Here is a 22879-nt window from a genome sequence, read left to right as displayed (position 1 = left end):
GCGCAGAGGCCTCGGCCTGCAGTGTCTGCAGCGGGCGCAGAGGGCTGCTTGGGCCTCTCCATTCACACCAGCAAGACCTCCTGCCCTGCCCTGGTGGTCGATGGAAAAACCCATCAGGGACTCTGCACCGCAGCCTCCGCCGCTGATCTCCCTGGACCCCACAGCTGCACACGCTTCCCTGCCCCCCTGACACTGGCTTTCCTCGGGCACCTGGGCTCCTGTAGCACCTGGGCCGCACGTCTCCAGGGGACCCGTCCTCCTGTCCGGTCAGGTTCCTGCTTGGCCTGCCGGACTCATTCCAGAACCCTCAGCCTTTAGCACAGTTCCCTGGCCCACAGCAAACGCCAAAAACTCTGGAAGATGAAGACGTGACTAAACGAGGAAGAATAGAATGTGCCTCTGAATACATATCTGTCCTCTCCTTCCAACTTTAAAGAAGAGACTGTAAGCTGGAGTTGGCTCGCAGAGGTATTTGGTTTGGTTCATGAAATGTTATAAAACAAAACTCATTGCCAATTCTTAAAAATGTGGAGATTTGGGGAGGCTGAGGCAGGGGGCTCTCAAGTTCAAGGCCAGCCTCAGCAATTTAGCGAGGCCCTAAGCAACTCAAAATAAAAAATTTACAAAGGGACTGGGGATGTGGCTCGGTGGGCAAGCACCCCTGGGTTCCATTCCTGGTAGCAAAAAAATAACAAAATTTAAAAGGGAGCTTTTCCCTGAGGCCACGTTCCTGGCTTCTCTGCAGAAGGGGACTGTGCGCTAGCTCAGGCCATCGCTGGGACCTGAGTGCCGCCTGAAGCCAGGACTCCTTTGCCCGAGTCCCACCACCCCCTACAGTCTCACTTCCCTCCTGTGTCCTGCTGGGCCCTGCGGGCACCTGGGTTTGGGGTCCTTGTTCAGAGGCTGAGCGTTTCCAGTGGGTCCTGTCTGCCACAGAGCCCACGGTGTGTCCCACACTGCCTGGGGTCCCTTTTTACTAAAAGGAGCATCCCCTGCGTTTGGGATCATCGCCGGGGATGTGCCTGTCGCTGGACAGGGCCAGGGAAGGAGGATGGCTGGCTTGGGGCCTTGCTGTGGGGACAGAACAGAGGGACTTGTTCTGGTGACAAGGTGACTTTCAGGAGGGAGCGGGTGACCTCTGTTGAGGGGAGAGGTGACTTCAAGGGCTTCTGACTTATTCTGGCAGCTTCCTCGAGCTGGGCACAACTCTCACTCTCTGGCAGCTGCAGGGGGACAGGAAGCACCATCTGCAAGGCCTGGGGTGCCCCTCGGCCTTCCCTGGGCCGGTGCCTGCATGGGCCACTGGGCCACCTGACAGAGGAGGAGCCGCAGGCTGGCCCTGGACACGGGTGGGGGCCTGACCGGCTTCCCCCACTCCTGTCGGGCAGGGCTGGAGGCCTCGGGGAGCCTGCAGTTCACCCTCAGAGGGCGTTTGCCTGCGACAGCCGGAGCCTCCGATGGCTCCGTCCACGGGCTGAGTCCCCAGGAGAGGGCGGGGAGCCCGGCACACCCCCGATGCCAGGCCAGCGGGCACGGTGCCTTTGCCATCCCCCCCACCACCACAAAGGGTAAGAAAGGGGGCAGCGTAAGAATCAGGGCACTTCGCGAAACCCTCGGGCGGGGCAGGGTGGACACTGCAGAGGACACTGCAGCCCCCGGGTCCGCAACACCCACCTTCCAGGCTTAGGCCAAAACTGAACCTGAGGAGGGCACCCCCATGCGGGCAGGGCAGGCAGGTCGTGGGCACCAGCACCTGCTATGCACCTGCCACCCACGGCCAGGCCCCTCCTGGGTCAGGGATGTGAGGGAGTGGACCGGCTAGGTTTCGGTGGCTTGGGCCAGCACAGGCGCCAAATAAACCCCCTCCCAGGGGAACGGGGCAGGATGAGCGCTCCCAGAGAGGAAGGGATGATGAAAGTGGTCAGCGACAGACAGCGTTTCAGAGTGGACGGTGATGGAAGGCCTCGGGGAGGAGGGACTCTCCAACTCCAAAGCCAACACCGTTGACCAGCCTCAAACTAACACCTGCTTAATTAAGAATCACATCAAAAGGAAAGTCCTCCTGATACGCACAGCATTTGGAAGGATGCCAGGGACATTATGCTGAGCGAAACAAGCCAATCTCAGAAAGGTTACATGCTACACGAAGCTTCAATTTTATTTAGCTTTTCCCCCACTACTAGGGATTGAACCCAGGGCCTTACACAGCTAGGCAAATGCTCTACCTGAGCTACCCCCCAAGCCCTCTTTATTTTGAGACAGGGTCTAGATAAGCTTTTGAGGCTGGCCTCAAAATTGTGATCCTCCTGTCTCAGACTCCCAAACTGCTGTGATTACAGGCACACGCTATTCAGCTAAAATTCACAATTTAAAAGTGTACGATTTGGCTTTTTTCTTGGCTTATGCACAAGGTTACGCAACTGTCGTCATCACCATCTTTTTCCAGCACATTCTCACCCCTCCAAAAAGAAAATCTGTCCCCACTAGGAATCACTCCTCATTCTGGCCTCTCTAGCTCCTGAAAATTGCTCATCTGCTTTCTGTCTTTATGAATTTGCCTATTCTGGCCATTTTGTACAAGTGGAAACATACATGGCCTCAGTGACCGGTTTCTTTTGCTTGGCAAGCTTTATGAGGCTCATCGATGTCACAGCCTGTGTCAATACTCCACTCCTTTTTATGGCTGCATAATATTCCACTGTAGTGATATACCATGTTTTCATCATCTGTCCATCAGTCTATGTGGACTTGTTTCTATATTTTGGTTATTATGAACAATTCCACTCATTAACATTCATATACAAGTTTTTAAAATGAACATATGCTCATTTAAAACATTTCTCACTGGGCCTGGTGGCACATACCTGTAATCCCAGCAGCTCAGGAGGCTGAGGCAGGAGGATCGCAAGTTCAAAGCCAGCCTTGGAAACTTAGCAAGGCCCTAAGCAACTTAGAGAGGCCCTGCCTCTAAATAAAACATAAAAAAGGCTGGGGATGTGGCTCAGTGGTTAAGTGACCCTGGGTCTAATTCCTGGTGTAAAAAAAAAAAAAAAAAAATACCTTCTTTATTTGGAAATAAATAGAGACTCACAGGAAATGTACAATTCTGAAGGCTCTAAGTGGCGGGCCTGGGGATGCTGAGTGGACAGTGACTCCATTTACTGAGCAAAGTAACAGTGGGAGGGGGACAAGACATGCAGAGGCATCGGGACTTAGGTCTAGATCTCGAAGTCTAAGGTCTAACAGCTACCCCAGAAGAGGAGCCGAGCAGGGGTGGCGCTCAGGTCAGGGACTGAGAGCTGGGTCAGGGTGTGGCCAGGTGAGCGATGGTGGGCACAGAGGGTGGGGGCTCGCACGGGGCCTGGGCGCCGGCACCTGGGCACCCCCCCACACCTCTCTTTGAACCCCGTCCCCTCCTACAAACCTCTGCTCAGCTGTCAGCAGGGCCCCCAGCCACGGCTGCTGCTGGGCACGTCGCCGTCCCCACTGGGGCTTGGCTTTTCACTGCCACGTGGGGCACTGCCAGGCTTGGTGGCTCACGCCAGGGGGGCTGAAGCACTCTGGGGGCAGCGCCCCTGATGGCCTGGGCCTGGCACAGCCCAGCTCCCAGGGAAAGCAGGAAGGTCCAGAGACCCGGCAGCCCAGGGCGGCACAGCTGCCTCATGTCCCAGCCTCAGTGCCCCAACCGAATCCCCCAAGTCCATCAAAGCCATGGACCAGCGTCTGGGCTCCCACCCGGCCAAACTCATCTGCCTCTGGGAACAGACAGAAAGGGAGAGCGATCGCCAGAACCAGCCCCTGTCAAATCCAGCGGTGCACTTCATCGCCCCCCGTGTGCTCCGGGCCCAGGAGCAGGCTGCCAAAGCCACCGCTTGCTGCGCGGCAGCTGGCGCCGGAGCCCAGAGACTGAAGACAGGAGGAGGGGCAGGCACAGGCCAGGGCCTCTGGGCAGCTGCTGTTCTAGAAGGGGGCTCAGACTCCAGCCCAACGCTGCGCCCAGCTGTGCTCAGCCATCGCACGTCTGTCCACCTGGATTTCTCTGGGCAGGATCCCTCCCTGCCCTGCGGGCATCTTGGTGGAACTGGTGTCCAAGCACCCTGCCCTCCTGGCCTGGCTGCTTCATCGGTGTTCCCTTCTGGGGACTGGACACCTGCAGCAGAGCAACGTGGGGACAGACTGGCCAGGCCAGCCACCTGCCCTCCCCAAGTAGCCCATGAGAGTCGTCTGAACTGGGAGCTTTCTCTCTTCCCTCTCTCCCTCCCTTTCCTCCCCTTGTGACAGTATCCCCAGCCATGAGCCACGACCCAGGCCTAGGACCTAAGCGGGTCTGAATTCTGCTGCTGGGCATATGACCACTCTACCCGGAGGCCGAGGCAGCAGGGTCTCGGGGGTGCCGTGGCTTCCCAGCTATGCCTCAAGTCCAGGCATCTTTCTAGCGGAAGCTCCTGCTCCTGCTCACCCGTAAAGAAGAGCAGGCTTCGAGCTCGAGTCTCAGATTCGGCACACGGCCCGACACAACCAGGAGGGCTTTGGCCTGGGGACTCGCAAGACTTGAAACGGCACTTGCTTTTGAAGATGCTCTAGAGTGAGCCAGACGCGACTTCCGTCGTGGCCATCCTGACAGATCCTCCACCCCACCTTTCGTTCTGCATGTGCAGAACTGCTGACTCCCAGAGAGAGCAGGTAAGCTGCCCATGGTCAGAGTAAGGCCAGGAGCGGGGTCCCTGGAGCTGGGGATTTCTCACTTCCTCTTCTTTCCAATGGGAAGCGCATCACCTATTTCTTTACGGAATCCAGTCTGTTGATAACGGCAGTGAAGCCGGCATCGCTGACGCTCTCTGGGGCCCGCGGAGGAGCCAGGCTTGGTGCTGAGCTCCCCCGGGTACGTCTGACCCTCCTGGCACTGCGCGGAGGACGCGCTCTTACGAGCCCCATTTTACAGATGAGGAGACTAAAGCAGAGGCTAGGCCAGCGCTGTGGTCACGGAGTTGCTGGCAGTAAACTGTGAAGCCAGGTCTTTCTCTCCTCGAGGCTGCGGGCTTAGGGATGAGTAGGAGCATGTGTATGAAGCCATGGACCTCGCCGGCCCGCGCAAGGACAGAGCACAAGGCAACGGCCTTCGGTGTTGATACTTAAAATACTAATAATCAGAGGCAGAGAGCAAACGCATGTGCTCAGAGGGAATTTAAAACGTGTCAAAGAGCACCTGTCCCCTCCTCGTCCAGTCTCCCGCCTGCGGGGATCTCTGCTCAGTTTCTCAGGACTCTCCGGGGGGCCACCACAGAAGGAGCTGAAGGGCCGCGGAGGGGGTGAGGTGGCCGCTGTCCTGCTCCTGTTCCGTCCCTCCCTCTCTGTATCTGTCTGTGGACGGGTCCCACTCTGTTGCCCAGGCTGGCCTCAACTTCCTGGGCTCAAGCCACCCTGCTGCCTCGGCCTCCGGAGGAGCTGGGACCTCTGGCGGCCACTGCGCTTGGCCCTCAGTCTCTCGTGCCCAGCTTGAAAGTGACAGGAAAGGAAACACCAGTGCTTTTAGTCAGGGCAGGAAAGGAACTTGGGTGTTAGTTGTGCGGGCAGCCCAGGCGGGGGGCGGGACCCTGAGGGGCGTGGGCGTGGCCTGGGCCTGTCTGCCAGAAGTGGACTGGGCTGCACCACCTTCTGCCATGTGACCTGGGCCACGTCGAGGCCCCTCTCCAAGCCTCAGTTGCTTCATCTACAAAATCAGGGCACCTTAGTGACCCGTGAGGTCCCTGAATCTGGTGGCGACTGCAGTAAGCTGCAATGTGGGTTAAAAGGGTCAATGCCTCCCCCAGGAAACCCTCCAGCAGCGGTGGGAGGAGTCAGAGCCCCGCCCCGCCCCAGGCCACGCCCTCCAGCTCCCCCTCCCCGCCAGGTGACCTCCGCGGCGCTGAGCGCGCCCCAGGCTGCCCTGCACTCACCGCTAAGTCCCTGTTGACCAGGCTGCCCGCCTGCCCCAGCTCCCCGGCGCTCCGGACTTCCACGTCGTGAGGCGACACGTACAGCTTCATGCTGCTCAGGTCGAAGAACTCGACCTCGGTGAGACCCACCCGCGAGGCGCTGCCCCAGGTGGACAGGATCTCCATGGTCACGTGGACCGCCTCTCCGACCTCGGCTGGCGCCATTTTCCATTTGTCCTTAAGGAAGAGAAAACAGCATCCAAGGATCGCACACCGCAGGCTCGGGCTCAGCCCTGCCCCTCTGCTGGGTATCTGACCTCTGGCTTCTCGTGTCCCCATCTTTAGGTGGGGTTTAGGAACAGGCTCTGCGGCCCGGGTTGTGGCTCCCTGGTGAAGCGCTTGCCTCCCTCGTGTGAGGCACTGGGTTCCATCCTCACTACCGCATTAAAAAAATAAATGTACTGTGTCCATGTAAAACTAAAAAAAAAAAAAAATGAATAGCACCTTCTTGCTAACCTGGCTGTTATGCAGACGACATGAACTTGACTGTAAAGCATTTACAATACAGTGACTGGGCCGGGGCTGTAGTTGAGTGGTCCAGCCTTGTCTAGCATATGTGAGCCCCTGGGTTCCATTACCAGCAGCTCCCCAGACCGAAACACAGCAAAGTAAAAGATAAAGACCATGTTCCCCGTGCTTAGTAAGTATTGTGCTTTAAGTTTTGCCAGTAAGTATAAATGTAAAACCATCACTGTCAGCTGGACACAGTGGTACGGGCCTGTAATTCCAGCAACTCAGGAGGCTGAGGCAGGAGGACTGCAGGTTAGAGGCCAGCCTCAGCCAGTTAGTGAGGTCCTCAGCCACTTGACGAGACCCCGTCTCATGAACAAAAATAGAAAGAACTGGGAATGAAGCTCGGTGGCAGAGCCCCCCTCCCGATTTGTTCCTCAGTACCCACAAAATAAAACAAAGCCCATCACGTCTGCCTGGGCACTCACGTCCCTCCCTCCCTAGGCAGGCCTGCATCCCAGAGCCATCCCTGGCATCTGAAGTGGGCAGGTGTGATGGGCCGTGCGGTCCCTGCCCAGCTCATCTGGTGAAGCCCCAACCCCAGAATCTCAGAAGGCGACTATTTGCAGATGGGGAGGTAATTAAACTAAATGAGGCTGTTGGGGTGGGCCCTCATCCCATGTGACTGGTGTCCTCCTAAGGGGGGAACTGGACACACAGAGACACATCAGGGGTGTGCGGGCACAGAACAGACTGTAAGGACATGGGGAGAGGCCATCTGCACCTGGGAGCAGAGCCTCAGAGACACCAGCCCTGCCAACACCTTCGTCTTGGACTTGTGGTCTCTGGAGACGTGAGACACCAACTGTGGTCTAAGCCACGGAGTCTGGTGTTTTGCTCTGGCAGCCTGAGCGGACGAGTTCAGTAAATAAAAAAGGCCCCACCACCCGGGACCAGTCACTGGACGTCCCAGGTGGTGGGGAGAATGGGCATCGCAGGAAGTCTGGGCCCAGCATCAACCCACAAGGCCCCATGGAGCCCAGCCTGCGGTCCCTGCCCGCGGGGCTCAGATTCTCTCCGTCGTTGATTTTAAGGCTTCCTCCTCCCAGGCAGGCTATTTGGTCTGAGCATCTGCGTGAACACCATCAATAAATGGCAGCCCTGCGGAATGGCCTCCTCCAGGCCCTCGGGGCCCGACTGCAGCGCTGGTTGCCTCGGATCAGTCACTCATAAAATGGCACATTCCCCGCGTGCACACGCCCTCTGTTAATTAGCACTGGTGATCTGCAACGGTCCTGTGAGCAGGAGCTCAGCAAATGAGCAGCAACTGTTCCCCACTTATTTTTTTAATTAATAGCCAGCGAGACGTGCTATCGCTCCCAGCGTGGACTTGGCTGGGCCCTGATGGGAATGAAAAAGGAGATGGGGACGGGAAGGAGGTCAGCCCCAGCTCCCAGCCCGGCTGTCAGGGCCCGCACTCCCTCCTCCGGCCTCCTTGGCCACACGCAGGGCCCTGGGCCTCAGCCCCAGGCCTGCAGGATGGCGATAAACCTGCCAGTGGGCTGACTGGGGGACTGGAAGGACTGAGCTTGTGTGTGCCATGAGCCTTCCAGGGCCCAGTGAGCGGTCTGGGAGGTGCTGGTGGCAGGGAGAGGCGCCAGATGGAAGGACGGCTGTCCGCAGAGGGGCTGCTGGACCTCCCGCCCAGAGCAATCTAAAATGTGCAAACTCCTGAGCTGAGTTTCTAAATGAAGCAGCCGGAGGGCCTGTTAATTAAGGTAGTGTCACAACTTGTCAGCCTTGCACCTGGGCCGCTCCTCTCTTCCTGTGTCTGATGTCGGATCCCTCCTGGGGGTCTGCAGGGACAGCCTTCGGGAAGTGCCTGGGCCCCACCATTCACTGCCCTTCTCTCACTGAGACCACCTGATTCTTCTCTGGCAAAGTCATCCCTTCTCTTTGCTTATCCATGAAGCATATGGGGACTGACCCTTTCTGACCCCTGCGGGGGCCCAGAGAATCAGTGAGTGCTGTCCCCTGGGCCACCCAGGAGGAAGCGGCTCAGGGCTGGGCACCTGCCCAGTGTCATGCCACCGTGCCAGGCTCAGCTTTGGTGGGGGGCGTGATAGTGGGTCTGAGAGGGTGGGGTCACTGTCCCAGCTATTTAGGGACCACAGGAAACAGCAGAGCTGGGACTGGCTCGGCGGGGGCAGAGCTCAGAGGTGCAGAGGACATGTGGGGACCCACGTCCAGCCCTACCCGGCCCTGCCCCCACGTTTTCAGTGGCAAGGGTCTGCACAGAGTCTGTCTCGGCCCCTTTGGCCGAGGCTTCGGTGACAACGCTTCCTGTGAGCCCAGCTCCTCCTCGCCCTGTCCACAGGAGGGGTCACTCGCTCTACCTCACAGACAGGCTCCCGGGGCCAGGGAGCCCGAGAGGCTTGTGGAAGGCCACACACGACCTCAAAGTGACGTGCCAGGTTCAGAGCGGCCTCCAGTCCCGGCCAGCTGGGCCCTTTCTCTATTGCGAGAGTTCTGCCTGAAGCTGGGGGACGTGTCTGTGAAGTCCTCATGGCCAATAAGACTGGTGCCCACCGCGTGGCTTTATCATAAGCGTTAGGTGGAGAAGGGGCGGAAGGACGTGCTGGTAACACCTCTGGCACCAAGAGAAGGAATCCCCTGCACCCTGCTGCCCGGCGCCTCAGGGCGTCCTGTAGGCGCGGCCGGCTGCATGCTCATGCTCTCGCAGCCCCCGGCCCGGTCAGAGGATGACCATCGCGTCCTGCGGTCACGCTTACCGGCTTTGTGTTTTCTAGCTGGGGCTCCTGACCGCAGCTTCCGTCCCTGGACTGGCACCGTGTGGGCCCCCGTGCCTTCCTGGTGAACTCCAACCTCAGGAGACGGGTTCCTGCGCCCCCTCACCCTGTGCCAGCGGCTCTCTGCGGAGCTGTGGGCCAGGCCCTTTACTCCTGCCGGGGGGTCTCCTCAGGCGAGGAGCTTGCTGGGCCGGGAGACCTAAGCTGCCCAAGGCTCCTCCTAAGCCTGGTCACTCAGCTTTTTCAGAGAGTGTCTTTTGTGCACCCAGCAGCCAGCAAGGCATGGCAGCCGTGGCTCACCGTCACCCGGGGGCCCTGGAGGTCACCTGTCATCAACACTAATTTGCCAGCACAGCTAGTGGATAGGTTATGACGGTGGCTCTGACTTGCATGTCTTGATTATTGGCGTGTTGGACATTTCCTCTGGGCTTACATGCCATTTATATTTCCTCTTGCATGGACACGCCTCTTTCCAGAAACTTCTGGCCCACACCTTTCTTTCTGTGCTTCCACTGCTCAGTCATGAAAGACTGCGCTGGGGAGGAGGGAGAGGGAGACTCAGAGACACCAGGCTGGCCACCAGCAGAGGAATCCTGCGGACCAGGAAGGAGTGCGCCTGGCCTTCTACCTCTGCCTTCGGGGGACGGTGAACACCTCTGCTCTCCCGGAAGCCCAGACTCACCTCTGGGTCCAGGTCCTGCTCCTTGCTGGAAACGACCATCCCGCTGAAGTGGGCGGAGTCACTCTCAATGGCCTGCAGGGCTTTCAGAAGCTTCTGCTGTCGTCTGAAATGGGGTTTGGTTTTGGCAAACAGGCAGTAACAAAGAGACACAAAGGAGAACACCCCGTCAAAGGGACCTCACTGACTTGTCCACCTCGGGGAAGAGCAGGGCTTTGAAAAGCGGGTCTGCGCCCTGCATCCAGCTCCAAGGCCCACACAGGCAGGCCGCGTCTCTCCCTTTGTAAACAGCTGCACAATCAGTGAGGAACTCAGAGCCCAGCTGCAGAGACGCTGCTTGGAGCCACACGGCCAGCCAGCCTCCTGAGCTGACGGGGGACTTGCCTAGAGTCAAGAGCAGGGTTCAGTGGAACTCAGGTCTGCGGGCCGAACCCAGCCCCAGGCCTGTTTTGTCTGACCCAGTGGCTGCGGGAGGCTCTGAGGCTTTTAAAGTGTTGTTAAAGCAAAGAAGCAACACAGAGCCAGAACCCCTGCCGGCTCCACAGATTTCCTGTCCAGCCCTTTACAGAGACCGTCTCTGGTCTTGGGGGACAAAGGTGTTCCAGACCCAGCAGAGGAGGCCGTGGCCACTCCCCACCTGCGCTGTAGAAGGCTGACCACCCCCAACCCCAGGAAGCAAGGAGGGTCTTGGGACGTGTGTGCAGCCGTCCATAAAACTGTCAGGGGTGCGCTAGCCTCGCGGTCCGGGCCTTATTTATGACCTCCACAGAGCACAGCCAGGGTTTCCATCTGGGGTCTGCAGATCTTGGATGAAGGGACAGCTCTGCCTTAAGCCTATTCAGTTTTTTGACAAGTTATAAATAGGAGCTCCCTCTGGGTGTACGCAGTCCTGGAGGGCACACAGCTTTGCTAATAAATTCCACCTTTGTCCCTTTCTGATGCAGTCTCAGGTCAGGGCTGCGTAGTGACCAGCATGCAGGAAGGATTTCGGCACCCTCTCACCCCTCAGCCAGGTATTTGTACAGTCTGCAACATGCACAACCCTACAAGGCAGCCCTGGAGGCGTGCCCATGTGCAAGGCATGTGTGAAATGATGGGCCCCAGCTGGTGCATCTTCCTGAAGAGCCCTTTTCCCTGAAGACTAGAGGGAAGTCTTTGTTTTGAGAACAAAACATGACAATTTCAGAATCTGATGCTACAAGATAAGGGGCAAATGCTATGTCTGAACAAACTGGAACAGGAAAAAGGAGTTTCAGAGGTCATTCTTTGGGCCACCTTTGCCCCCAGGTCAGCGGAAACCTTGAGAAGGCTGTTTTACACAGGTGGGGACCAGACTGAACCAGCCCGAGTCACTTGCCTGAGAAATCAAGCCAGCGTTGGGCTTTGGGCTGGACAGGCGAGGGAGGAGGGTACAGTCTAAAGTGGCACTTTAACAGCCTGGCGTGATGCAGGGCTGGCAAGGAAGCTGGGTCATGAGTCCTGTGGCTCCCTGCCGTGGGCCCTCTGGTTGGGTTCGGGGCTGCCTCTGTACCTGCACCCCCAGAGGCCGATCCTGTCGATGGCTTGGCTGACGGCTCTGGCTCCCCCTGCTGTCCTGGGCGGCTCAGGGCTGGTGGTCACCAGGGCCTTGGGAGGCAGCTGAGGAGGGAAACGCTCAGGTAAGAGGCCCAAGCCACACTCCTGGCCAAGATGCCACGGGCCCACCTTCAAAGGCACATGCCTCTCAGGCCATCTGCCTGCCTGGGGGGACAGGACAGGCCAGCAAGAGTGACAGGCAGGCCTGGGGCTGGCCAGATCCAGAAGCCTCCCACACGAGCCTGGCGCCGTCTGACGAGGGTTCCTGGGGCCCCCGCTTCAGTGAGCTGCTGAAAACCTCCTTGCATCAGGAACTTTCTGTCTCAGCAGAACCCCTCCCAGTCCGGCTCCCAGAGAGGCCAGGGGGTCACGGGCCCTTTCCCTGGAGCCCCAAGTGTCTGCTCTTCTTTTTATTGATCACCTAGCTGGAAATGAGCCTGCTATCTGTCTGCAGGTGACTCTGCGGGTCAGGTGTCAGTCATCTAGAAACCCTGGACCCGGGTGGGCAGGTCACAGCCCTGTCAGGACACCTGCTGGTGACAGTTCAAGATGACCAGTATCTATCTGGACAAGTAGGAACAAGGAAGTCCCCTCTGGTGCTCAGGGTGCTGCCAGCCCCTGGCGCCCTCTCCCCTGGCTCCTCTGTTCCTCCTTCCTGTTCCCTGGTGAGAGGGGCTCCTCCCACCCAGAGCTGTCCCTCCTCCTCCCGGGGTGCAGTTCCTGATGCAGGCTCCTTCCCACAGGCTCAAATGGCACCATCTTCTAAGGGGCCTCCTGGGGACCACCTGTCAGAGGCGGCCACCCACGTTAGCAGCTTGGACTGCCATCTCTCTGAAGCACCCTGTTGGCCTGGAGCTGCACCTGCTGTGCCCGAAGCTGAGGAGGCCCGGGCTTCCCTGGCAGCCTCCCCTGCTCTGAGCACACCCACGGAGCTGTGCTCGCGCAGAGGTCTCTGGCGCTTTGCTACCCAGGCCTCATTGACCTAGGTGCCTACCCCTCTCTACACAGACATAACGTGTTTATTCCTACTACCAAGATCCACTTTCGTGTTGTCCCACAGGAAGTGGAAGTACACGAGGGACTCCGAGCCAGCAGGCTGGGAATTCTGGCTTCCACTTGGAACCCTGGATCTATCCCTCCAGCCCCAGACCCCCAACTGTGAAATGGGCAGAGAGTAGAGGCCCTCCCTACAGGCCCCGGGGCGCACGCACGCACAGGGGGTTCAGCTCAGCCCTCTGCTGACCTCAGAGGCCTCGTCCTTGGCTGGCAGCAGACTGCTCCATGGTTTGGCTGGTGGCCCCTCAGCATCCTGGAAAGATGGTGAGGACAGTCATCACCAGGCACGCCTCCCTCACAGAAGAGGGCAGGGGGCAGAGGCCTCCAGATCCCACAGGCGCAGTGTGGGGCCAGAGCCCCGGGAAGAGACAACAGGTGTCACCTAAAGGCCCAGGAGCAGCCCTGGGGCAGCCCAGGGAGCAAGTGGTGATGGGAAAGCCAGGCAGGCCTGGGTCACTGCAAAGACAGGAGCTGAGCAGGCCGCCTTGCTTCTGCAGGCCAGTGGCCACATCTGCAGACCAGGGCCCTGACTGTCTGGGGTTACCGTGGGCATCAAGTGGGACATGCTAAGGAAAGGGACTCGATGGGGGAGACAGAGACCAGGCTTGGGGCGAGGATGGGCACCTGAGAACCGCGGAGGCCTCCGCAGCCCGAGGCCCCACCCTGTCCCACCGGCCTTCCTGTTAGCTGCCCAGAGCCAGGGGCAGCAGGTGCAGAGTCAATGCCTGCAGGCCAGAGAGGCTCACGGGCAAGGGGCCAGGCCCAGGAGGACCTCAGGGAGCCACGGGGCTCGCGCTCTGGGGACCAAGGTCTTCAGAGAGCCAGAGTTTGCTGCGGATGACATTCTTCTACTGACCCGGCTGTTTGCAACCCTGATCCCAGGGAGCCAGAGTTGGCAAGGGAATCAGCCACACCGGGAGGCAGATCTGCACCTGCCAGGGCTTTCAGAGGTGGACAGCAGAGCTGCTGTAAGTAGGCAGGGCAGTGAGTGCCCGTCCATGGACAGGGGAAGTCCGGGTGCAGCCGAGGGCAGGGACACCCACACGCCTCCCCTCTCCACGGGCTCATCCAGCTGCGGCCCCGCCCGTCTGGTCCCTGCACCCCCGTGTCCTCCTGCCCTTCTCTGGCCTCCTCGCGCACCTGCAGTGGGCTGGCCCGGGGCTCAGCCTTTCTGCTGAGGATGGCCCTCTGCAGGGCAGCGTTCTCCACCTGGATGGCTCGCAGCACTGCCCAGGCGTCTTCCTCTGGGTCCTCAGCCGTGCACACGGGTTTGCGGGTTGCTGAAAGGGGTCTCTCTCGCCTGCTTCCAGGCCCTGGAGAAAGAAAACAGAGGATGCTCCTTTGGATTGTGTTCTCAGAGTGCAGGTCGAAATCTATTAGACCCAGTTGAGGAAGATTCTATGAAATTGACTGGCTGGTCCTCTCCAGAAATGTCAAGGTCGAGAGAGACAAAGCCAGCCAGGAGAACGTTGCTCATGAAAGGAGCCCAGGCAGACAAGCAAGCAGGTGAGGCCGTGGCCCTGGGTCTGGGTCTGGGTGGGAAGGAAAATTGCTGTGAAGAATGTTCTTGTGGCAGGTGGAGAAATCCAGTGGGTGGCACAGGTAACAGTGTTATGTGAATGCTAACTATCCTGCATTTCCTAAGCAGACCATGGCAATGCAACATGGACGCCCTTGTTCTCAGCAGATACACCCTGCAGTGTTCAGGGGCAAAGGGGAATGATGTGCACTGGCAACCCAAATGGTTAAAAAAATAAATTCATAACCAAGCAAATTTGAAAAAATGTCCATATATATGAACATCTGAGAATGTGCAAGTTCATTGCAGAAAAGGATGTGGTATGTGCATATAACTCTACACACCCTCCTGTGTACTTTAAATCACCTCTAGATGATGTACAAGGCTTAACGTGATGGGGACATGTCCTGAGATCAGCCACTGGACACCAGGGATGACCGTGTGTATTTGACCTGGTACAAAGCATGCTAAGAAACACCATCTCAGTGCCCCGATTTAGCATGCTGGCTGCTGCTGAGTAAAGCTCCCATTGAAGCACTTGACCCCCTGCTAGGCCCTCCTTCGGATGCTGATCTGAGGGAGGGTCCAAGTAGCAAGGTCAAGACCGGTGTTGGCGCTGTGCTGAGGCCCAGTGGTTGGAGCACATGCTTTACACCTGTGAGGCACTGGGTTCGATCCTCAGCACCACATAAAAATAAATGAATAAAACAAAGGTATCGTGTCCATCTGCAACTAAAGAAATTTAAAAAAAAGAAAGAGTGACACTGGACGCTCACTGGATTAAAGAATTAGCACTGCTGAGACAGCCGTATTGCCCCAATATTCAGACTCGTGCAGGCCCTACTGAACTACCAATGGCAGCTGGGCCCAGTGGCGCATGTCTGTAATCCCAGTGGCTTGGGAGGCTGGGGTAGGAGGGCAACAAGTTCAAAGCCACTTAGCAACTTAGCAAGGCCCTGAGGAATTTAGTGAGACCCTGTCTTAAACCAAAAATAAAAAGGGCGGGATGTGGTCAGTGGTTTAGTGCCCCTGGTACAAAAAAAAAAAAAAAAAAAAAGGCATTCTTCAAGAAGTAGGAAAAAAAATTCATATAGAACAACAAAAGACCCCAAATAGCCAAAGCAATCCTGTGAGGCTGGAAGCCCCACCACACCCGACTCCTGAGCATCACGCAAAGGCCACGGAAGCAGCGTGGAACCAGCATAAGAACCCACCGCAGACCAACGGAGCAGAGTAGGAAGTCCAGAAGTTACCCGTGTTCTTACAGCCCAGCCACCTTTGTCAAAGGTGCCAAGAACGTATACTGGAGGAAGCACGTCTCTTCAGTAAATCATGCTGGGAAAACCGCATGCGCTTAGGCAGAAAAAGAAACTAGACTCTACCTCTCACCAGATAAAAAAATCACCTCCAAGTGGATCAGGATCTCATGAAAGACCTGAAACTGTGAAACCACTGGAAGAAAACAGGGGAAACACTTTAAGACACTGGTATAGGGGGAAGACATTTTGGATAAGACCCCAAAGGCCCAGGCAATCCAAGCAAAACTCAACAAGGGGCTCATATCAACCAAGAAGCTTCCACACAGAAAAGGAAACCATCAACTGTTGGGAGACGACCTGAAGAACAGGAGGAAATATTTGCAAACTATCCATCCAGCCTGGGATTCATATCCAGGATATATAAAGCAACTCGAACCACAGGGAAAATAATCTGATTAAAAAACAGTAAAAGATGTTATCAATGTCTCTAAAAAGAAAACATACCAACTGCCAAAAAATGCATGAAAAAATGTTCAACATCACTGATCATCAAGGAAAGGCAGATCAAAAGCACAATGAAGCGGGCGCGGTGGCGCACACCCATAATCCCAGTGGCCCAGGAGGCTGAGGCAGGAGGTTCTCGAGTTCAAAGCCAGCCTCTGCAGAAGTGAGGCCCTAAACAACTCAGTGAGACCCTGTCTCTAAATAAAATACAAAATAGGGTTGGAGATGTGGCTCAGTGGTTGAGGGCCCCTGAGTTCAATCCCTGGTACCAAAATAACAAAAACAAAAACACCCACAATGATCTCTCCCATCACCCCTGTGAATGGCTATTATCAAAAGTGACACAGATACCCAAAGGACTTAAAATCAGCATACTACAGAGATGCAGCCACATCAATGTTCATAGCTGCTTAATTCACAATAGCCAGATTGTGGAGCCAACCTAGATGTCCTTCAATTGATGAGTGGATAAAGAAACTGTGGTGTATATATATATATATATATATATATATATATATATATATACACACACAATGGAATATTATTCAGCTATAAAGAATAATAAAATTATGGCATTTGCAGGTAAATGGATGAAATTGGAGAATATCATGCTAAGTGAGATAAGCCAATCTCAAAAATCCAAAGGACGAATGATCTCGCTGATAAGCGCATGATGACGCATAATGGGGGGTGGGAGGGGGGCAAGAATGGAGGAAGGAGGGACTGTATAGAGGGAAAAGAGGGGTGGGAGGAGTGGGGGGAAGGAAAAAATAACAGAATGAATCAAACACCATTACCCTATGTGAATGTATGATTACACAAATGGCATGCTGTTACTCCATGTACAAACAAACAACATGTATCCCATTTGTTTACAATAAAAATTTAAAAAAATGTGACAAGGAAAGAGGAAATTCCAGCAGACTGGGGAAGGGGGTCCACACACGCCGTGGGTGGGATGTAAGCTAGCAGGGCCCTCGGGGAGAACGGCGTGGAGGTTCCTTAGAAACCTGGAACTACAACTAGCACATGACCCACCGGCCACTCCTGGGTACACCCAGAGGCCATGAGATCACCACGTCAAAGGGACCCCTGCACACTGTTTACTGCAGCACTGGTCACACCAGCCAGGACACTGAATTGCCTCCGGTGTCCACTGACGGATGGACAGATTGAAAACAATGTGTGTCTACACAGCAGACTATCATTCAGCAATAAAAAGGACAAAATCCTGTCATTTGTGGCAACGTGGATGGAACTGGAGGACATTGTGTCAAGTGACATAGGCCAGGCGCATAAAGAAAGGCCACCTGTCCTTACTCACTTGTGGAGACTAAAAGGTTGGTCCCGTAGAAGTAGCGACTGGACTAGAGGTCACTAGAGGTCACTAGAGGTCACTAGAGGCTAGGAATGGGCTAGGGATGGGGCAGAGAGGTCAGGTAATGGGGACCAAAACACAGCGGGGGGAGCCAGCGCGGTGTCCCTAGCGCAGCCGGGAGCTCCAGCCGACAACACCCTATTACACGTTCCAGCAGCAGAGGAGACCCTGAGGATCCCCAGCACACAGAGGGCGAACGCAGAGGCGTGCTGCTAAGTACAGACAGAGCAATGCTCATCGCCCTGACTGGACGCTGATGCCTTCCGCACCGCACCGAGTGGTCACGCTGCACCCCGTAATAAGCGCAAACGCTGTACGTCGAGCATAAAAACCGCGTGGCGTTGGCCAAGGCACCGACGGTTTCTGTTCCCAGGGCAGGACACACAGGCATGTCCAGGGCTGGCTTCCAGGACAGCGAGGCACCAGCGTCACGGGGGCGGGGGCTCTTCTGGAGAGCTGAGCGGCCGGGGCCCCTCCCAGCACCCAGGGTGTGAGGCACAATCGGGCCAGGGACCTGAAGCAGGCGCCGCAGGCCCTGAACACAGCGCCACCTCCACTCCAGCCACCAACAGGCAGCCCTGCGCTCCTCCCGTGGGCAAATGCTTCCCGTTTTCCTGAGAAAAGATAGACTTTCAAATCTGTGTGGGAGCTTCACTGTGAGGGACGCCTGGATGGGTGGTCAGGGCGGCGAGGACCACACGGGACCTTCCGCCCTCTGTGGGGAAGGGATCAGGTCCCTGGAAGAGCTGGGAGGGCGGGACAAGAGGTGGGAAAGCAGTCGAGGCCCTGACGCGTCCTGAAGTACAGACTCATCTTGGCCCGAGAGCGGCTCAGACAGAAGCAGGTCCCGGAAAGGCAAAGGCAGGTAATGCCCAGGCTCTCCATCTGCACCCCACCGTGCACTTCCTGGATGAGGGAGCGCTGCCCTGGGTGTAGGTGACAGAAGTGGCCCAGGTACACTGACTTCACAGTCAGGGAGCAAAGGCAGAGAGAGTCCGTCAGGGTCAAGGGCTAGAGATGATGGGCGGGGCGGCATCCCTCATGGGAGCTGTGTGGTCAGGGAGGAGGACACCCGAGTGGAGACCAGGCGGCAGCCGGCCCATGAAGCCACCCGTGGGGCGGCTGTTCCATGCCAAGAGGACAGCGGGTGCCAAGGCCCTGCGGCTGCGGAGCTCGGCATGCGGGGAATGGGGAAGCGGGGCAAGAATGGCTGGCAGCCAGGGTGGGGGTTTGTGGCTCAGTTCTCATGGGGCCATGAAGCCCACCAGGCCTGCAGGCCAGAGCACTTTATGACGTCTCACCCACTGTGCTTACGGTCACATCCCTGGCATCTGGCATTACAACTTTGCCAAATGCAGGGCTGGGAAATGACTTCAGTCCCAGATGTTGTAAATCTGAGGATCTGCGGCCATCACTGAAAAGCGTTCCTAACGTCTGCAGCGAAGCCAGCGGGAGTGCCCCAGCCGCCCGCAGGCGCTGCAGAGGTTGCTGTATGGCAGGGGGCAGTGCGTGTGGGAAGCTCGGCGAGGCCAGCACCGGCCTTCCCTGTGCAGAGGCCTGGCCGGCGCTGGGACAGGCAGGACCGAGGGGCTCCTGTCCATCTCCCACCCAGAATGCAGACAGAAGTGGTCCCAGGAGAGCTGTGTGGCCACGCCCAGCTTTCTACTGCCAGCTCGGCCAAGGCACTTCCCCTGGTGGTCAGCCGTCTGCGCTGGCTGGAACTGTGTGTCCCACTGTGGGCTGGGAGGCGCTTCCTTCCAGGGGACCAGCTGTGTCTGCACAAACCCGTGCACCCCGGGCGCCTTCCACGTGGGGGACACCTCTCCAGTGACACGATCATCGGTACTGCCCGTGCCCTTGAGTCCCGTGATGCTCAGACGACATGTTTAAAAACTAGACCATCCTTTCTCCAAGTGAGGGTGTACCCTGAGGCCCGTCCCAGCGCCTCCCGCTGCTGGCTGCCCAGAAGCCTTGGCCTGGGTGCTGAGCTCCAGCCACACTCTGCCAGGCGGCTGGCGCTTCCCGCACACCCTCCCACGGCGCCCGGGTGACCGCCTTCTAACTCTTTTTGACGGTCTCATCGCTCACTGGGGTGAACGCTGGCCTGAACGCCACGTGGCGGGGATTGATTCTCACCATAGATCCAGAGAATGGAGGATTTATTCACACAGTAAATTTGAGCCTCCAGCAGAAGCCAAATTGCACATTTTAATTTATCCCAAACTGCTCTCTTCTGGTCGAGAACTTTCCCTCTTCCCATAACTCCACCTCCTCGCCTCCCTGGCGCCTGCCTCTCTTCTCTCTTGCAGAGAAACAAAAGCCGTCACTCTGTCACTCGGGGAGATTTGAGATTTACCAGGAACTCGAAGAGGGGAGGCCACAGGCAGCCTGCCAGTTCTCAAGACAGGCGACCTGCTCCCTGGGCCAGCTGTGACTCAAAGCTCAAATTCAGTCTCCACAATATCATCTTTTACCGTATGCAAGGGACCCTGGAGGTCATGGGGGAGCCCCTGAAATAGCAAATGTTAAATCTGAGAAGGAAGCTCTTCTGGAGGGATCACAAACAAGGGGCCCTGGCAGAAACCCGCCTTCAGACACACTGGGCGACTCGTTTTGTTTACTTATTTACTGGTATCGGGATCCAGAGGTGCCACCCCTGAGCTACTTCCCCGGCCCTTTCATTTTGGAACAGGGTCTCCCTGAGCTGTCCAGGCTGCCTCTGTTGTGATCCTCCTGCCTCAGTCTCCCAAGCTGCTGGGATTACAGGGGTGCACCATCAGGCCTGGCCTTTTATTGTTTTTTTTTTTTTTTTTTTAATTGGAAATGGAGCCAGGTGTGGTGGTGCACACCTGTAATCCCAGAGCTGGGAGCCTGAGACAGGAGGATGGTGAGTTCAAAGACAGCCTCAGCAACTTAGGGAGGCCCTAAGCAACTCTGTGAGGCCCTGGGGACGTGGCTCAGTGGTTAGGTGCCCCTGAGTTCAATGCCCAGGACCAAAAAGGAAATAGATGCCAAGTTTGTTTGTTTGCTTGTTTTTTAAAAAGAAACAAATCCACCTGAAAATCAAGACCCCTGCCTCTCTTGGAAAGCCGCATGCCTGGCCCGGCTGGACCAGCATCCCACAATAGCAACGTCAGCCAGGGAGGGTGGAGGTGCCTGCCGTAGACACTCACTCCCTGCCGTCCAGTGCTGGTCGGCTAAGAAGCCAGCATTCTGCGTGGCAGGAAGTCCAGGGCGACAGCTGTGGGCCTTGTGGTGTCTTGTGATGTCGCGCTCACCTCGGGGATCCACAGGGAAGGTGGGCAGGGAGGCTGCACCTTGGGACTGTGACCTGACCCACCGGTGGGCGCCCCACTCCTCACAGTGGAGTCGGCGCTGGGCAACAAATGGCCTCCTTCTCCTTCCACCCCTGTTCGCTGGCCACGCTGCAATGGGACTTTTCAGCACTTCCTATCAAGACAAGGACACTATTCCTCGGGCTGGGTTCGGCCTGCTGACTCTTTGGCTAACAGGACATTAGTGATCAGGACCAAGCAGAGGATAAAAGCACTCACCCCTGGGGCTTGTCCTCCATTACTGCCCTGGGACTGTCGACACAGAGCAGAGATGAGCTGTCCCTGCCGAGGTCCTCAGGCCAAACGAGCTGCCAGACCCGCAGGCGAGAGGAGGCTGTGCGGGTTCACCCAGCCCGGCACCCGCTGGCGCACTACGGACGCCTGCCCCACTGCAGGCACTTCACGGTCATAAAAGGGTCACGGCTTGAAGCCGGTACATTTCAGGGTGATGGCCAGTGGACATCCCTGGCCCGTCAAAGCTCTTTTCTTGTTGTCTCTAGATCTTGTTCTAGGCCCTCTCCATGGCAGGGGCTGTCTGTGACCCTAACACCTGTCCTCTGACTGCTTTTATCTACCTATCTGTCTATCTATTTATTATTTAACAGTGCTGGGATGTCACCCAGGGCCTCCTGCATGCTAGCTGAACTATGCCCCAGTGCTGTCTCTTCTGGAGCCCAGGAATACATATGATTTTCAAGGAAGACAACCGAGGCCCCCAGACTAAGTAACTCCTCATTCCTGTTGGATATGAGGGTCCTTTGGCTCTCCAGCCTGGCTCTAAAAGTTGAGGATTCCACTACCTTGAACACTGTCCTCCTTTAAAGTATTGACAGCACATCTGCTCTAAGAACCAAATGCCAGGCACGGCTGATGTCTAGTCTGACTTTTACCAGGTGGATCCAGTGATTTCTTTGCCATGGTGGCCAGGAAGCTCACAGTCCCAACTGAGACCACCTTAGAAAAACACCCCAGGGTTGATTCTGACAGGAAATGAAGCTACTGCTTTTGTCTTCCTGGCTCAGGAACCTTCACGGCACCTGGGTTCTCTGCGGGGAAGCAGGTCTTGCCCACTCTGCCTAGTCTTTGGGGTGGATCTGACCTGACCTCACCTCCGGCCCAGCCTGGGTCATGAGAGGTACATCTCTCATATGGTTGGAAGTGAGGTGTCCCCCAAAAGCTCACATGTGGGACAATGCAAGAGGGTTCAGAGGAGAAATGATTGGGCTGTGAATCAATCCCGACAGGGATTAACTGAGAGGTAACTGAAGGCAGGTGGGGCGTGGCTTTGGGGGATATAGTTGTATCTGGTGAGTGCAGACCCCTCTCTCTGCTTCCTAATCACTATGTGAGCTGCTTCTCTCTGCCACATTCTTCCTCCGTGACGTTCAACCTCACTTGGGCCCTAGGAATGGAGCCTGCTATCTATGAACTGAGACCTCTGAAACTATGAGCCCCTAAATAAACTTTTCCTCCTCTACAGTTATTCTGGTTGGGTAATTCAGTCACAGCGAAAAAGGCGATTAAAACAGTCCCCTTGACCACAGGGGCTGGAGACTGGTTCAGGCCAGAGCTGGCTCCTGGACTCACCTTGGGATTATTAGGAGAGGGGCAGTCTCGTCCCCCCAGGGTGGCAAAGTAAGTCAAAGGAAGCCTGAACCTCGGGGCCACAAGTGAAGTGCCTGCCAACGATGACCCAGGATGTGGTTCCTGAACATCAGGGTCACCTGGGATCTTGCTAAAAATTAAAATGCTTAGTCTTTACCTCAGACCCACTGAGTCAGAACCTGGAACTTGGGCCCAAGGATCCATGTTTTAACTGACTTTTTCAAGTGATTCTGATGAAAGTTCAAATTTGAGAACCTCTGCACTAGAGGAAAATGGTTTAGTGATGAAGAAACAGTTTCCTGGTGATATTTTCTGAGCACCTGGATCCCACCGTGCCTGAGGCCACACCTGTAGTCCTGGACTTTCCAGGTCTGTGAGCAATGGATTTTTCTTTGTAACTTAAGCCAGTCTGTCACTTTCTGTTAATGAACACTGACCAACGTGAGTCCCTGGATCTGACACAAGGGTCTTTCTTGTCTTTCTGTGGCAGATTTCCAACTGAACGCCAACTACAGGTTGCCTGCTCTGTCTGAATCACTCACACTCAGGGTGTCCTTCATTTTGGTGGCTGGCAGCTGCTCTGGGAAAGGGGTTCAGATCCGTCCCTTCCCTGGAACACTCTGACAACTGGGACAGTCAACTTTCTGCATGAAAGGCTCATCCACCCTCCAGAAGCCACCGGGTCTCTGGAAGGAGACCACACTTGTTTCTTGGAAGGTTTGTGGATGGACTGG

The 22879-nt window shown here is 56.4% G+C and overlaps 1 protein-coding gene across 1 annotated transcript in view; it reads right to left on the bottom strand.

Annotated features, from left to right (window-relative positions):
- Window positions 1-22879, bottom strand: part of KATNIP (katanin interacting protein) — a 162211-nt gene that overhangs the window by 42629 nt on the left and 96703 nt on the right. Inside the window, exons 10-14 of the mRNA XM_079121544.1 lie at window positions 13686-13858; window positions 12733-12798; window positions 11446-11552; window positions 9918-10020; window positions 5937-6152 (exon numbers count right to left, since the gene is read on the bottom strand). Coding sequence (XP_078977670.1) covers window positions 5937-6152; window positions 9918-10020; window positions 11446-11552; window positions 12733-12798; window positions 13686-13858 — 665 coding nt within the window. The remainder of the gene's footprint in view (window positions 1-5936; window positions 6153-9917; window positions 10021-11445; window positions 11553-12732; window positions 12799-13685; window positions 13859-22879) is intronic.

The sequence above is a fragment of the Sciurus vulgaris genome, assembly GCF_902686455.1.
Source record: "Sciurus vulgaris genome assembly, chromosome: 18".
In the NCBI taxonomy this organism is placed as follows: Eukaryota; Metazoa; Chordata; class Mammalia; order Rodentia; family Sciuridae; genus Sciurus; species Sciurus vulgaris.
Note: the sequence above shows the minus strand (reverse complement) of the source record. Positions and strands in the feature narration are given on the sequence as shown.